The sequence below is a fragment of the Jaculus jaculus genome, chromosome 1 (assembly GCF_020740685.1).
Source record: "Jaculus jaculus isolate mJacJac1 chromosome 1, mJacJac1.mat.Y.cur, whole genome shotgun sequence".
In the NCBI taxonomy this organism is placed as follows: domain Eukaryota; kingdom Metazoa; phylum Chordata; class Mammalia; order Rodentia; family Dipodidae; genus Jaculus; species Jaculus jaculus.
In genome coordinates this window covers 339,072,913-339,086,725 of record NC_059102.1, presented here as the reverse complement: position 1 = coordinate 339,086,725, position 13,813 = coordinate 339,072,913, and the positions used below count along the sequence as shown (strand labels likewise).

The following is a 13,813-nucleotide window of genomic DNA, read 5'->3' as shown; positions in this document are numbered from 1 at the left end:
CTTTAACTTAATCACTGAAATTTGACTTCTACACACATTTTCCTGTTGCTCTCTTTTAATTACTTAAAAAATGAAATGTACAGATCTGTGGATTACCACTGGGATGCCAAATATTCATACAATATGTCATGGACTGCTAGACATTTCATTTTTAAAGTGAAAAATGTGGGTAACACTTTATTTTAATGGTATAATAATTAGTTCCAAATTATAATGAAAATCCTATAGCAGTGAATAAAATATGACATCTACATGAATTTGAAATGAATTTATTATGATCAGTATCATCACAGTGAATAATAAATGAAGTAATAATGATGAAAGATCCAAAGTATTACCAGCAATGTAATAAAATATGAAGAAAAAGTAGTAAGTTTCTAGTCATTTTATCATCAACCAAAAGTAAGTTCTATAACCCTGGTTAACACTAGATTCCAGAGTGTTATCAGTGGCCAGGAATTAACTGACAGTAAATAGAAAGTGAAAAGACAATATGTGGTTAAATAACTTTCTAGTAATATGCAAAGAAATGCTTTTGGTTTTTGACAAAACGTGTTCAGTCTGACCCAGGTATATTAGCTATGAATAAATACTAGAATAAAAACCCAATATCCTGTCTTTCTCATCACCAAATAAAGTATAAGTATTTTAAATATTAAATTTTCCATATTCACTGTCCTAATATCAGATATGTTGATGTGTTTGTTAGTTTGAATGGATGTCTCCTAATAGATTCAGGAGTTTTTTTAAAATTTTTCTTATTTATGTATTTATTAGACAGAGAGAGAATGGGCATGCCAGTTCCTCCAGCCACTGCAAACAAACTCCAGATGCATGCACCACCATGTTCATCGGGCTTATATGGGTTCTGGCAAAGTCTAACCTGGGTCCTTAGGCTTTGTAGGCAAGTGCCTTAACCACCAAACCATCTCTGCAGCCCTGATTCAGGAGTTTTTTTTTTTTTTTTTTTTTTTGGTTTTTTGAGGTAGGGTCTCACTCTGGTCCAGGCTGACCTGGAATTAACTCTGTCATCTCAGGGTGGCCTTGAACTCATGGCAATCCTCCTACCTCTGCCTCCCGAGTGCTGGGATTAAAGGTGTGCACCACCACGCCCGGCTGATTCAGGAGTTTTATTAAAGCTTGTAGCTTGGATTTCTAGCCACCTGGCTGTAAGAGGTATCATTGTTACTTTATTTTATATGTTTAATTTTATGTTTTAAAAACAAAATTTTTGCCTTAGAACACTTTTTTTTTAATTTCACAAATAGTGTATGGCTACTAAATGCTTCCCATAAAACAAGAAAAAGAAATTAAAATTTTACTTTATTCTCCCCCACCCTCCATGTGGTGGTTTGAATAGAATAGATGGTCCTCAATATATTCAGTTGTTTGTTTGTAGTTTGCATCTGCAGCCACCTGGCTGGAGGCAGTATCACTGAGTGGATTTTAAGGTGTGGTGGTGGGTTTCAATCTAAAGATATGCAAAGTGTGCCTAACAGGAGTTCCTGAAGTATGCTGTGGCTTTTGGTTTTAGGCTTGTGCTTCTCTCTCTCTGCTTGGTCCTGTGAAGGCAGGCCAGCTTCTTCTGCCATTTATGGAACTTCCCCTGGATCTGTAAGCTTCAATAAATATCCCTTCCTCCATAACTGTGCCTGGTCTGAAAGTTTATCTCAGCGAACCTGAATCTGTCTAATACACCCCAGATTTTAAAATATAAATCTTAATACTGTTTACAGGTTGCTAGTTGTTTGATTCAAGATTCATGATATAGGGATACTATGAAATTTTACATTTGTAAGAGTTACTTTTATTAAATTTTTTATTAAAATTTGTTTGTTTATTTTTATTTATTTGAAGGCGATAGACAGAGAGAGAAAGAGTGGGGAAGAGAGAGAGAAGAAGAGAGAGAGAGGATGGGCATTCCAGGTCTTGGAGCCACTGCAAATGAACCCCAGAAGCGTGCACCCCCTTGTGCATCTGGCTAATGTAGGTCCTGGGGAATCAAGCCTTGAACCAGGGTCCTTGGGATTCACAGGCAAGTGCTTAACTGCTAAGCCATCTCTCCAGCCCACAATTTTTGGTCTTAATTTGACTATAATATTTTTTCATTAATTATATATAAAACTTTATTTATTTGCTTTTCAAGGTAGGGTATTAGTATAGCTCAGGCTGACCTGAAATTCACTATGTAGTCTCAGGTGGCCTTGAACTCATGGTGATCCTCCTACTTCTATCTCCTGAGTGTTGGGATTAAAGGCATTTTCTACCAGGTCTGGTGAAAACTTACTTTTAAAGTACTGATTATAAATCAATTATATTTGCCTTTAGTCACTTCAGTTGTAAATATATACAAGTTACTTGCATTTTTTTCAAGAAATAATTCTTTAATCAATATCTTTGTATAAACTACCTTTTACCTAAAATTATCTTGTATACAGTTTTGTCTACATGAGTGCATAATTATAGAGAAAACAGAAAAAGTAATGTTTCTGGGTGAAATGTCATGCTTTTTGATGCTGCTAAAATGATACTGCTGCATTTTGAAATTAGAAGACAATTGTACATTCTCCTTATAATCTGGAACCTTACTCATTTATTCTTTCTCTCCTTTCTACTTGGGGGGTGAAGTTAAGGCAAGTCTTATCTATCCAATGCTGGCCCCAGATGCTTTACAAGGCTGAGGATGGCACTGAAAGTCTGATCTTCCTATCTGTCCCCAGGGGCTAGGATGCTGGTGTGCGCTACCATACTAGGGCATCATCTTTTATTGAAACAGCTCTTTCTTTATGTATGTGCTCTAGGTTTCTTTATTACACAGTAATATTGTCAGTGAATAAATTATTTTAATTTCACATTGTCAGTTAATTAACTACTTTACTTCTTCCTTTGAAATTATTGTTTATTTTGAGATAGATAGGGTTTCACTCTGTAACCCTGGCTGGGCTCAAATTCTTGGATGTTAGAAGCTGAAAAAAGAACTTGCGGTACTGTTTGAATATAACATGTCCCCCCACTAGTTCTCATGATGAAGACCTGGAACATCTGGAGATGGTGCCTAGCTGGAGGGAGTAGTCCCCTGTTGCGCTGGTACTGGGCTCCCCTTCTTGTCTCACTCATTGCTTCCTGTTGGGCATGAACTGAGAATCATCCTCTATCACGTTCTTACACTTGGCTCAAGTGTACAGAGCTAAGTAACCACAGACTGAACAACAAACAACATTCCTCCCTTACATTGTTTCCATCAGGCATTTGGTATCATGACAACAATAATGAACACAGCATTTGGGATGCAAGGCCTAAGTCGAGAGAACATTGCCCCAAATCCCTCAGAAGTCTGAGGCTGAACTTTTGAATGAGCGAGGGTGATGTCTTTGAAAGGACATGCAAAGTACCAGCTGGGTTCTTCTGGCTACGTATATAAGAAATCCTATAAATCCCATAACATAATGCTCCCTTAAATGCAATTACAAATGTTAAGAGTGGAAGTGTAAATGGCTATTTCTATTATTTCTTCTGTTTTTTCCTACAATATCATGAGACTTTCATTCCAATTCAATCTTTATTTAATTACAGAATAGTGCAAATTCTTGAATATATTTCTTTATATGAGTGTATACAAATGGTAGAACTCAAGTATTTATATGTCTGATATATTATTTCCAGTACACTAACTTTATGAAAATTATTAATTTTTGTGTGGCTTTTTTTGTTGTTGTTGTTGTTTCCTGAACAGGGTCTCATTCTAGCTCAGACTGACCTGGAATTCACTATGTAGTCTCAGGGTGGCCTCGAACTCTTAGCAATCCCCCTACCTCTGCCTCCCGAGTGCTGGGATTAAAAGCATGCACCACCACACCCAGCCACTTATGAAGATTATTAAATACAGTTTTGAATAACAGTAACTATGATTTTTTTTTTTTTTGTCTCTTAGGTTCTTATGTTGAGTAGATAAAGCATTCCAAGCTGGTCTTTGATAAATACTTTTTTTCTCCTTTCTGTCTATACTAAAAGCTTGTGATATGTTTTCCTTTGTGTTCTTGGAATTTTAGTGTATGTGTGTGTGTGTGTGTGTGTGTGTGTGTGTGTGTGTGTATATATATATATACACACACATATACATACACATATATATATATACATATACATACACACATATATATACATATACATATATATATATAATTTTTATTTGTTTGGGTTTTCAAGGTAGGGTCTCACTCTAGCTCAGGCTGACCTGGAATTCACTATGTAGTCTCAGGGTGGCCTCGAACTCATGACGATCCTCCTACCTCTGCCTCCCGAGTGCTGGGATTAAAGGTGTGCACCACCATGCCCGGCTTAAATTTTTTATTTTTATTTTTTTGACAGAGAAAGGAGAGGCAGAGACAGAGGTGGGGGGGAAGGGAGGGAAAGAGAAAATGGGCACACCAGGGCCTCCAGCCACTGCAAACGAACTCTAGATGTATGCGACCCCTTGTACATTGGGCTAACGTGGGAGAATTGAACCCAGGTCCTTTGGCTTTGCAGGCAAATGCCTTAATTGCTAAGTCATCCTTCCAGTACCTAGTTTATTTCTAAAAGTATGCTTTTCCAAAAAGAAATTATGTTTAGGACGGGTGTGGTTGCATATGCCTTTAATCCCAGCACTTGGGAGGCAGAGATAGGAGGACTGCCGTGAGGCCAAGGCCTCAGTGATCCTCCAACCTCTGCCTCCGAAGTGCTGGGAATAAAGGCATGTGCCACCACCATGCAATATGCCAGCACATTTTATTAAATTCTATGTCTATTTCATTCATTCCAAATAGTAGACTGTTCTGATATCTTAGCTTAATCTTCATACTCTAAAATAGTTATTTACTTAAATGGTTTGTAAAGTTTTTCTGTCAGTTTATTGTTGATAGTAAGTAATAAGTTCTGTTCCCCTGGGCAGAAATGGACTAACAACCTGTGAAAATTACACTTGTTTTTCCACTGTTAAGTCAGCAGTGAACATGTTGGCAAGTGAGGGTTCTCTTTTAGGTATGAAGAATAGGAAAGATTGTGATGTGTTTTCATTTTGCTTTTGAAATGGGACCATCTCCTTCACGTAATCAATACATTTAACATTGGCTATTAGTTTCAGAGTTATAGTTTTTATTATGTTTTGATTTGTTTCTTTTACATATTTTATGACAAACACTGAAAAACTTTATCTGATGAATGCTACATAAGTACTCTTAAAAACATGTGAAAATGTTTTAGCTGCACATTTACAATACATGTACCTCATTAAATATGTATTTATAGGTTGTAAACATGTCAATAAAAATTTCCAAACATGAATAAATTTTAAGGGTAGTTGTTTGCTTTTGTTTGCAGCAAGGTTTTACTCTAATCCAAGATAACCTGGAACACTCTGTAACCCAGGCTGGCCTGTAACTCATGGCTATCCTCCTACCTAAACCTCCCAAGTACTGGGATTACAAGTGTGTCCCACCACAACTGTCTAATTTTAAGTTTCATTAAAGAAAAAGAGTACTCAGGTCAGATATTAGATTCATCAATGGCTTGTGAAGATGCACTGTGCTGAGGTACGCCTTTTGCACTTTGGCCTCCTATGGTGACTTCTGCAACCACTGTGTCTGCCCAGGACAAGCAGTGGTGGGTAGTGAATTGGTCCTCGTTCACTGAAGACACAAGACTTGCAGCAGAAGAGCCAGAGAGGACACTGCTGAGCACTGTCTCTGACTCTTTACTAAAGGCAAATAAGGCAATGATTAACAAGCTTACATGTGAAAGGCACATTAAGATACAGTAACTTCTTTGTCTGTGTCTTATGTTAGCACATTGGGGACTTAGTAAGAAGTTAAGACAGAGAAAATACAAGAGCATTAAGACTTAAAAACAAGAGCATGGTGACTTAAAACCTAACAAGCAACAAGAAACAGTGCGGCTTGTATGGGATAAACATTGAAACCTTTGGACTTCATACATAGCGTAGGCCAGCAGTTCACTGAGGTACTTGGAAGATTCATTTGCGAATGGTATTCTCCTTTCTCCTGCTTTGTAGACAAACGGTGTGGTCCAGATAGCTGCTGGACTATTGCTATAGAATTATCTAGTTCTCAATAGTGACTTTATATGGTACTCGGTAAGATGTCAGCGGATCATGTAACCTTCCAGTAAACATATCACTCAGAATTTCTTTCTCTTTTCCAGAGGATGCAATGAATAGGGTTCAGTCATGGTAAGAGGAAAGTCTATGAGATTGTATTTTAATCTCAATGATAAGAGTGAGACTGAATGTGTCTGCCCTTTGGCATAAGTCATCCTTGTCTAATTAGAAGAAGTTTTGTTTTCTTTTATCAATAAAAATTAGGTAAAGCTGTAACAGAAATTTCAGTAATTAGAATCAAAGGATGGGGCTCATCAATTCAACTGTACTGTTATTGGCTGATGTCATCAGGACTTGTTAGTGTCCAAATTCAAGGGCATTGACCACTTTACTAGATTAAGAATATATAGAATACTGGGCATGATGGTGCACGCCTTTAATCCCAGCACTGGAGAGACAGAGGTAAGAGGATCACCCTGAGTTTGAGGCCACCCTGAGACTCCATTAGTGAATTCCAGATCAGCCTGGGGCTAGAGCTAGAGAGACCCTACTCGAAAAACAAACAAACAAAAAAGAATGTATAAAGAATGATAATCAGTTGATCACATTAGAGGTCAGACACAAATTTACTACACTTACGGGAAAACAGATCCAGAATTAGTCCAATTTAAGGACTATATACACTAGGTTGACACCAGGCAGTGAAGTTTGAGCATCAGTCTGTAAACAGCATTATACCCAGGCATTTTCTCTTTCTCAAACAGAGCTTAGAAAAGCATTTGAGGGACTGATTTCCATATAGTAGCTTATAAGAAGTATAAATTTTTCTTTTTTTCTTTTTGGTTTTTCAAGGTGAGGTCTTGCTCTAGCCCAGGCTGACCTGGAACTCACTATGTAGTCTCAGGGTGGCCTTGAACTCACAGCATTCCTCCTACCTCTGCCTCCCGAGTGCTGGGATAAAGGCATGTGCTAGCATGTCTGACAAGAAGCATAAATTTGGATGAAATGAAGTTTGATGTTTCTGATCACTAAGAAATAATTTAAGACTGTTCAAAACTCACATTCCTTTTCTACAAACTATGTACAATAATCACAACATAAAATTACTGCGAATATGAAATAATTTCTGTGAATGTATTTAATAAAATGCTATACACGTGATAGGTACATAACGATTTATTCCTGTGTTTAGTCCCGTACCTCTGTTCCTGCACACCCCCCTCTCCATTGAGGGCTGGCAGTCGAGCACCTGATTCTTAGGGGTGCCGCTACAGGGTTGCTAGCCTCTTCCTCAGCATCAAGTTCTCCACATTCCTAAACAAAAGTTTCCCCTTATGCTGTCTATGAAAACATTTTAAAATAAATATTATGCAAGGTTTTATCTTAAAACATATTTTATTTAAACTTTTAAAATAAATATATAGTGTTTCAATTATGAAAGATTTAACTTAAATTTTATTAAGAAGCAAAAATCAGGCCATAAAGAGTTAAACTAATAAAAGAAGTACAGAAGAAAACTAGAAAGAGAAAGAAGCAGAAGAGACAAATCCAATTTAAAAATAAGTCAGAGGTTACTTTATTATTATTATTTTTATTAAAGAAATCAAATTTTATCAGTTCTCTGCTGGAAATCCCCTATGGCTTCCTATCTCAATCAGAGGAACACACTGCATGATCTGGTCCCCATTTCTCCCTTCTGTTACTCCACGGAGTGTGCCTGCTGTTGTCAGAGAACAGACTTCTTGAAGGTTCACATAATCTGAAGAGCTTCCTCAGCCCACTTTACAGAAACAGCGTCTTCATCCATGGTGTTTGTTTACTTCATATTGTTTATTTTCTGTTAGATAATGCAAGCTGATGTACACCCTTGATGATATTCTGCTTGCCGGGTGACCTTTTGTCGTCCCTTGTACTCTCAAGAGATACCAGTGCTTAGCACACCGTAGGTGCTCAGGAAGTATTTATTCTGTGAATACTTAATTCATAGTTACAGTAAGTAGAAGCTCAACTGGATGTAATGAAAGTTCTGATGAAAAATGGTAGAAATAAGCTCCTTCAAAATAAACAGTAGTTACACATAGGAAGTTCTGATAAAAGAACAGAAATTTAAAAGCTTAAAATAGGATAATGGGTGAAGTGCTTATATAATAATTACAATAATGAACGTAAGAAAATTAATTCAATTTGCTATGAATTACTTTAGTTTTGATTTTAAACCCAACATCCTAATTTGCCTCTTGTAATGAGAAATATATGTAATGATATGATTAATAGATAATGAACAATCATGTTCTTTCCTTCATTTCCTCCCTCCTTCCCTACCCCCCTTTGTTCTTTAATATTTTATGTATTTATTTACACACATTCAGAGAGAAACAGAGAGAATGGGCAGCAGTGCCTCTAGGCACTGCAAATGAACTCCAGATATATGGACTACTTTGTGCATTTGGTTTTATGTGGATACTGGGAAATCAAACCCAGGTCGTTAGGCTTTCCAGGCAAGCACCTTAACCACTGAGCCATTTCTCCAGACTTCTTCCTTCCATCCCTCCCTCTTCTTTGTGAGACAGGATCTCACTATATAGCCCGTGCTGGCCTCAAACTGATGGTGATCATTTGGCCTTAGCTGCCCAAGTGTTGGTTACAGGCCAAAGCTACCAAGCCTGACAGGACAAAGATTAATATGACAAGTAGAATTTAAAGAAAACATGTGTAGATTATTCCAACCTCATTTATATATATATATTTATTTGTTTTTTCCAAGGTAGGGTCTCGCTCTAGCCCAGGCTGACCTGGAAGTCACTCTGTAGTGTCAGGGTGGCTTCAAACTCACCATGATCCTCCTACCTCTGCTTCCCAAGTGCTGGGATTAAAGGTGTGTGTCACCATGCCCGGCGTCCTAGTAATATATTTTCTCAACAAAGTAATGTTTCAACTTCAGAGTCATTCCAGTGTCAGTTATTAGAAAGGAACATTTTTTGTCACTACCTTGTAACCAACACAGAAGACACTCAAGGAGTCCAAGAAGAAATAAAGCTGTTCCATTCAATGCTACAGCTTATGTGACAGTCACACTGAAGCCCTTTGAAACTGCCAATCTTAATGTTACTTAAGTAGTCAGACCTACTTAGTGAGAAGAAAAGCTTGCCAAGTGATAGTATATTCCATAGGATTATAAAGCACTGGCTTTGATAATTTGTAGTAATATTATCTTTCACAAATTAACCAATGTATTAGAATCTCATTTTTATTTTCTCTTCTAATTAGTAAAGAAATATATAACTCAAAGGATGCTTGAAAGTGAAATTTAAGGGGCTGGAGAGATGGCTTAGCAATTAATCACGTGCCTGTGAAGCTCAAGGACCCTGGTTTGAGGCTTAATTCCCCACGTAAGCCAGATGCACAAGGTGTCACATGTATCTGGAGTTTATTTGCAGTGTCTGGAGGCCCTGATGCACCCATTCACGTGCGCTCACACACTCTCTCTCTCTCTCTCTCTGCCTTTCTCTCTCTCTCTCTGTCAGTCTCAAGTAAATAAATAAAAATAAACCAAAAAAAAATTAAAGTGAAAATTTAAACCATTCACAGTTTATTTTTACACTCTCTCTTTTTTTAAGTAAGTGGACCCAAACGTGAATTCTTTGAGAAGTGTAGATTCTCTGGTCCCTAGACATACTGAAATGGAAACTGCATGCTCAATGACCTCCCCAGAGGATTTAAATGTATGCTTAGGAAGAGCTGATGCATTCAGTAACCAATGAAAAGTAATTCCTCACAGAATTTTCCTATTTACTTTATTTCCTACTTATATTAATGTTACATATGATATTTTATGCCACAAAGCCATCAATACACTGCTTTTGTAAAAACTTTGGCCCATTTAGAATTTTGTTTCCTTCATGATTTAAAGATGCTACTTTACACTGAAAATACTATCAATTATTATAAATGAAATGTTAGAAATGCCAGCTATTTTCATCATGACATTTGCATAATACTAGTCATTTCTCCATGTAATCTCCAACTGAGTGAAAACATGTCTACTATCAATAAGTAAGTGAGGAAGACAATGGTTGATTCCAAAATTTGTAGAGAAATGATGTATTTTGCTACTGTACTGTTAATCACCAGGCTTTTATAGAACACTGTTCCAGAGCTCTAAAAAAAAGGTTAATACATTAACTTGTACTGTTATAAAAACGAAAATATAGAAAAATCTCTCAATACAATGGCTCACATAAAATCTATATTATATAGAGATATAATACAATCTATATCTCTATAGCTTTCTCTATTCCTACCTATCTCACTGTATCACAGTTATTTTTTTTTTTTTCCCTTGTGTTTTTCGAGGTAGGGTCTCGCTTTAGCCCAGGCTGACCTGGAATTCACTATGGAGTCTCAAAGTGGCCTCGAACTCATGGCGATCCTCCTACCTCTCCTCCCGAGTGCTGGATTAAAGGCTTGCACCACCATGCCCGGCTATAACAGTTATTTGTAAAGAATTTTTTAATGTATTTATTTGTGAGCAGACAGAGCCATAGAGGGAGAGGAAAAATGGGTTTCTCGCCATTGCAAATGAACTCCAGATGCATGTACTACTTTGTATATCTGACTTTATGTGGGTACTAAGGAACTGAATTCAGGCCACCCAACTTTGCAAGTAATTGACTTTAACCACTGGGCCATCTCTCCAGCCTCCACAGTTATTTTTAAAATACCTCTTTTGTATACTAGATTGTGAACAATGTGAGTTGGAACTTATTTAATTTCAATTAAAAGTTAATGTCAGGGCTGGAGAGATGGCTTAGCGGTTATGGCAATTTCCTGAGAAGCCCAAGGACCCAGGTTCAATTCTCCAGGTCCCACATTAGCCAGATGCACATTATGGCACATGCATCTGGAGTTTGTTTGCAGTGGCTAGAGGCCCTCACACGTCTGTATCTAATAAATAAATAAATGATAAAAATTTAAAAAGTTAATGTCAAACACAAGGCCTGTCATATAGAATTGTAAATGACTGTTAACTTCTGAGTGACATATATATACATATATATATATATATACACATATATACACACATACACACACACATACATAGTGTGTGTGATTACTAAAAAAGCTCATTAATGTAACTATTAAACAAATAATTACTACACACCTATTATTTTTCAAGAACTATGATAAACAATGAAAATTCAAATAATAGTAAGCCAAAAAAGTACCTCTTTTTTCTAGCAAGATGGGGGGATATATATGTCAAAAGTACAAATTGGAATTTGATCCATATTATAAGAGATAGAGAGTGAAATAATGCAATTCATGAGATAAATATTAGGATAAAAAGTGCTCAGCAAGATTTTTGTTTCATATTCACATATTTCCTATTAGTATGTCATTAATCCAGTCTAGTTTAATTTTGTGGTTTCTCCTATTAAAAAAAAAATTGGTTGTTGGGGCGCATGCCTTTCTCAGCACTTGGGAAGCATAGTTAGGACGATCGCCGTAAGTTCAGACCACCCTAAGACTACCCAGTGAATTGCAGGTCAGCTTGGGCTAGAGTGAGACCCTATCTTGAAAACCCAACAAGAACAACAACAAGAGAACATTTTTGTTTATTTATTTGCGAGAGAGAGAGAGAGAGAGAGAGAGAGAGAGAGAGAGAGAGAGAAAGAAAGAGAGAATTCCACTTTGTGCATCTGGCTTCCATGGATATGGGGAATAAAACGCAGGTCATTAGGCTTTGAAGGCAATTGCCTTAATGGCTGAGCCATCTCTCAAGCACTGTAGTTTAAGTTAGACAAGTTCCTAGGATAACACTTCTGGAAGGCCACTGTTTAAAAGGTGTTCTTGGGCCGGGAATTTGGATGTAGGGAGATGGAGGATGCTACCCGTGAGTTCCTTAGCATTCGTCTGTTAATACAGTTTGCTAATGATGTTGTCATATTTTTTAGAAACTTTCCGTTTAAGACAATTGAGTCACTGTATAAATGAGTTCTACGATGTGCTGGGCAATCATGGAGACTCCAGTTCCCAACTTGCCAGGGCACATTCTGAGCTCACTGGACTGCTCAGCCTGGGTGACAGCAGTCCGGTCACCTAAGCCTCGACGGGAGTTTTCAGTCTCATCAAATCGTGCAGAAAAGATGCCCGAGACGAGAACGCTCCCCTTCACAATCTGTGTGTGTCTGTGTGGGTGGGGGGCTCCCTCGGCAGCCCGGGGTCCCCTGAACTCTGCCTTGGCCTAGGCTGGGCTAATCGCTGCACAGAAGGGACCCGCAAGGCCACGACCCCCGGTCACGTCGGCGCCCGCAGGGCCGGGGCTGGGCAGGGTCGGGCGGCCGGGCTCGGCGCGGCGCGGGCCCCCTGCGCCCCGCCACTCACCGGTTCCTAAAGTAGAACTGCGTCTCCAGAAGGGCCGAGCGCGCCTGCAGCCGGGATAACGTGGCCATGGCGCCGCGGCCCGGGCTTCGCTGGGCGGGGCCCGGTCTCCCCGGCAACGGCGCCGAACCCCGGGGACCCGCCCCCTCCCCGCCCGCGCCCCCTCCCCGCCCGCGCCCCGTCCCCCCCGACCCCCTCCCCGCCCGCGCCCCCTCCCCGCCCGCGCCCCGTCCCCGCCCACCCCCTCCCCGCCCGCGCCCCCTCCCCCCTCCCCGTCCCCCCCCACCCCCTCCTCGCCCCCCTCCCCCTCCCCGCCCGCGCCCCCTCCCCGCCCGCGCCCCCTCCCCGCCCGCGGCCCCTCCCCGCGCCCCGTCCCCCCCGAACCCCTCCCCGCCCGCGCCCCCTCCCCGCCCCCAGCGCCCCCTCCCCTCCTCCCCCGCCCCCCTCCCCGCCCGCGCCCCCGCGCACTTTCGGCGGCCAGGCGTCCCCCTGCGCGCCCCCCGGGCCCAGGGTCGCTTCCGCCCGCGCCGGCTTCCGCCCGGAAGTCCGCAAAGTGCGCCGGCGCCCGCTCGGCCCGGCGGGGCCCGGTCTAGTCGGCGTCGCTTCTCGGGCCTGCGCCTCGCGGCCGGGCTCCCGGGTGGCGTTGATGTTCGGGGCCGCCGGGCGCCCTGCCATCGGAGCAGCCGCCGGGGAGGCCTGGTGAGGGCCGGGCCGGGCTCGGGGGCGCAGGGCCGGGCTCGGGGGCGCAGGGCCGGGCTCGGGGGCGCAGGGCCGGGCTCGGGGGCGCAGGGCCGGGCTCGGGGGGCGCAGAGCCGGGGCTCCGGGGGCGCAGGGCCGGGCTCGGGGGGCGCAGAGCCGGGGCTCCGGGGGCGCAGGGCCGGGCTCGGGGGGCGCAGGGCCGAGGATCGGGGGGGGGGCGCAAGGCTCAGGGATCGCAGGGCTGGGCTGGGGGTCGTAGGGCCGGGGATCGGGGGTCGCAGGGCCGGGGATCGGGGGTCGCAGGGCCGGGGATCGGGGGTCGCAAGGCTCCGGGGTCGCAGGGCTGGGGATCGGGGGTCGCAAGGCTCCGGGGTCGCAGGGCCGGGGCTCAGGGGGCCAGGCGAGGCCAGGTCCTGAGCATCCTGCAGGCCCGGGGACCGGGAGCGCGTTCTGCTACTGTAGGACTTGATCTCTCTGAGCTCCTCGGAGCAATCATGCCCTCCTCCTCAGCTGCCAAGGCTAGGAAGAGGAACGCTTTGATTCCAGCCTCATTCCTAAGCCCCCTCTTCCGCTAAAATCACCACATTGTACCGCATTTTTGCAGAAGATCGATTTAATGAAAGTCCAAAGTTCTACAAG

General features: G+C 41.8%; 2 protein-coding genes across 12 annotated transcripts in view; one reads left to right on the top strand and one right to left on the bottom strand.

Annotated features, from left to right (window-relative positions):
• The window catches only part of Spata17 (spermatogenesis associated 17), a 201,843-nt gene extending 189,240 nt beyond the window's left edge, over positions 1-12,603 (bottom strand). Inside the window, exon 1 of the mRNA XM_045135438.1 lies at positions 12,479-12,603. Within this exon, the coding sequence (XP_044991373.1) occupies positions 12,479-12,546 (68 nt within the window). The 5' untranslated portion in view covers positions 12,547-12,603. The remainder of the gene's footprint in view (positions 1-12,478) is intronic.
• A 446-nt stretch (positions 12,604-13,049) lies between these two features.
• Positions 13,050-13,813, top strand: part of Gpatch2 (G-patch domain containing 2) — a 176,109-nt gene continuing 175,345 nt past the window's right edge. For all 11 annotated transcript variants that reach the window (XM_045149781.1, XM_045149814.1, XM_045149803.1 and 8 more), the window contains exon 1: positions 13,050-13,174. In XM_045149781.1, the coding sequence (XP_045005716.1) occupies positions 13,122-13,174 (53 nt within the window). In that variant the 5' untranslated portion in view covers positions 13,050-13,121. The remainder of the gene's footprint in view (positions 13,175-13,813) is intronic.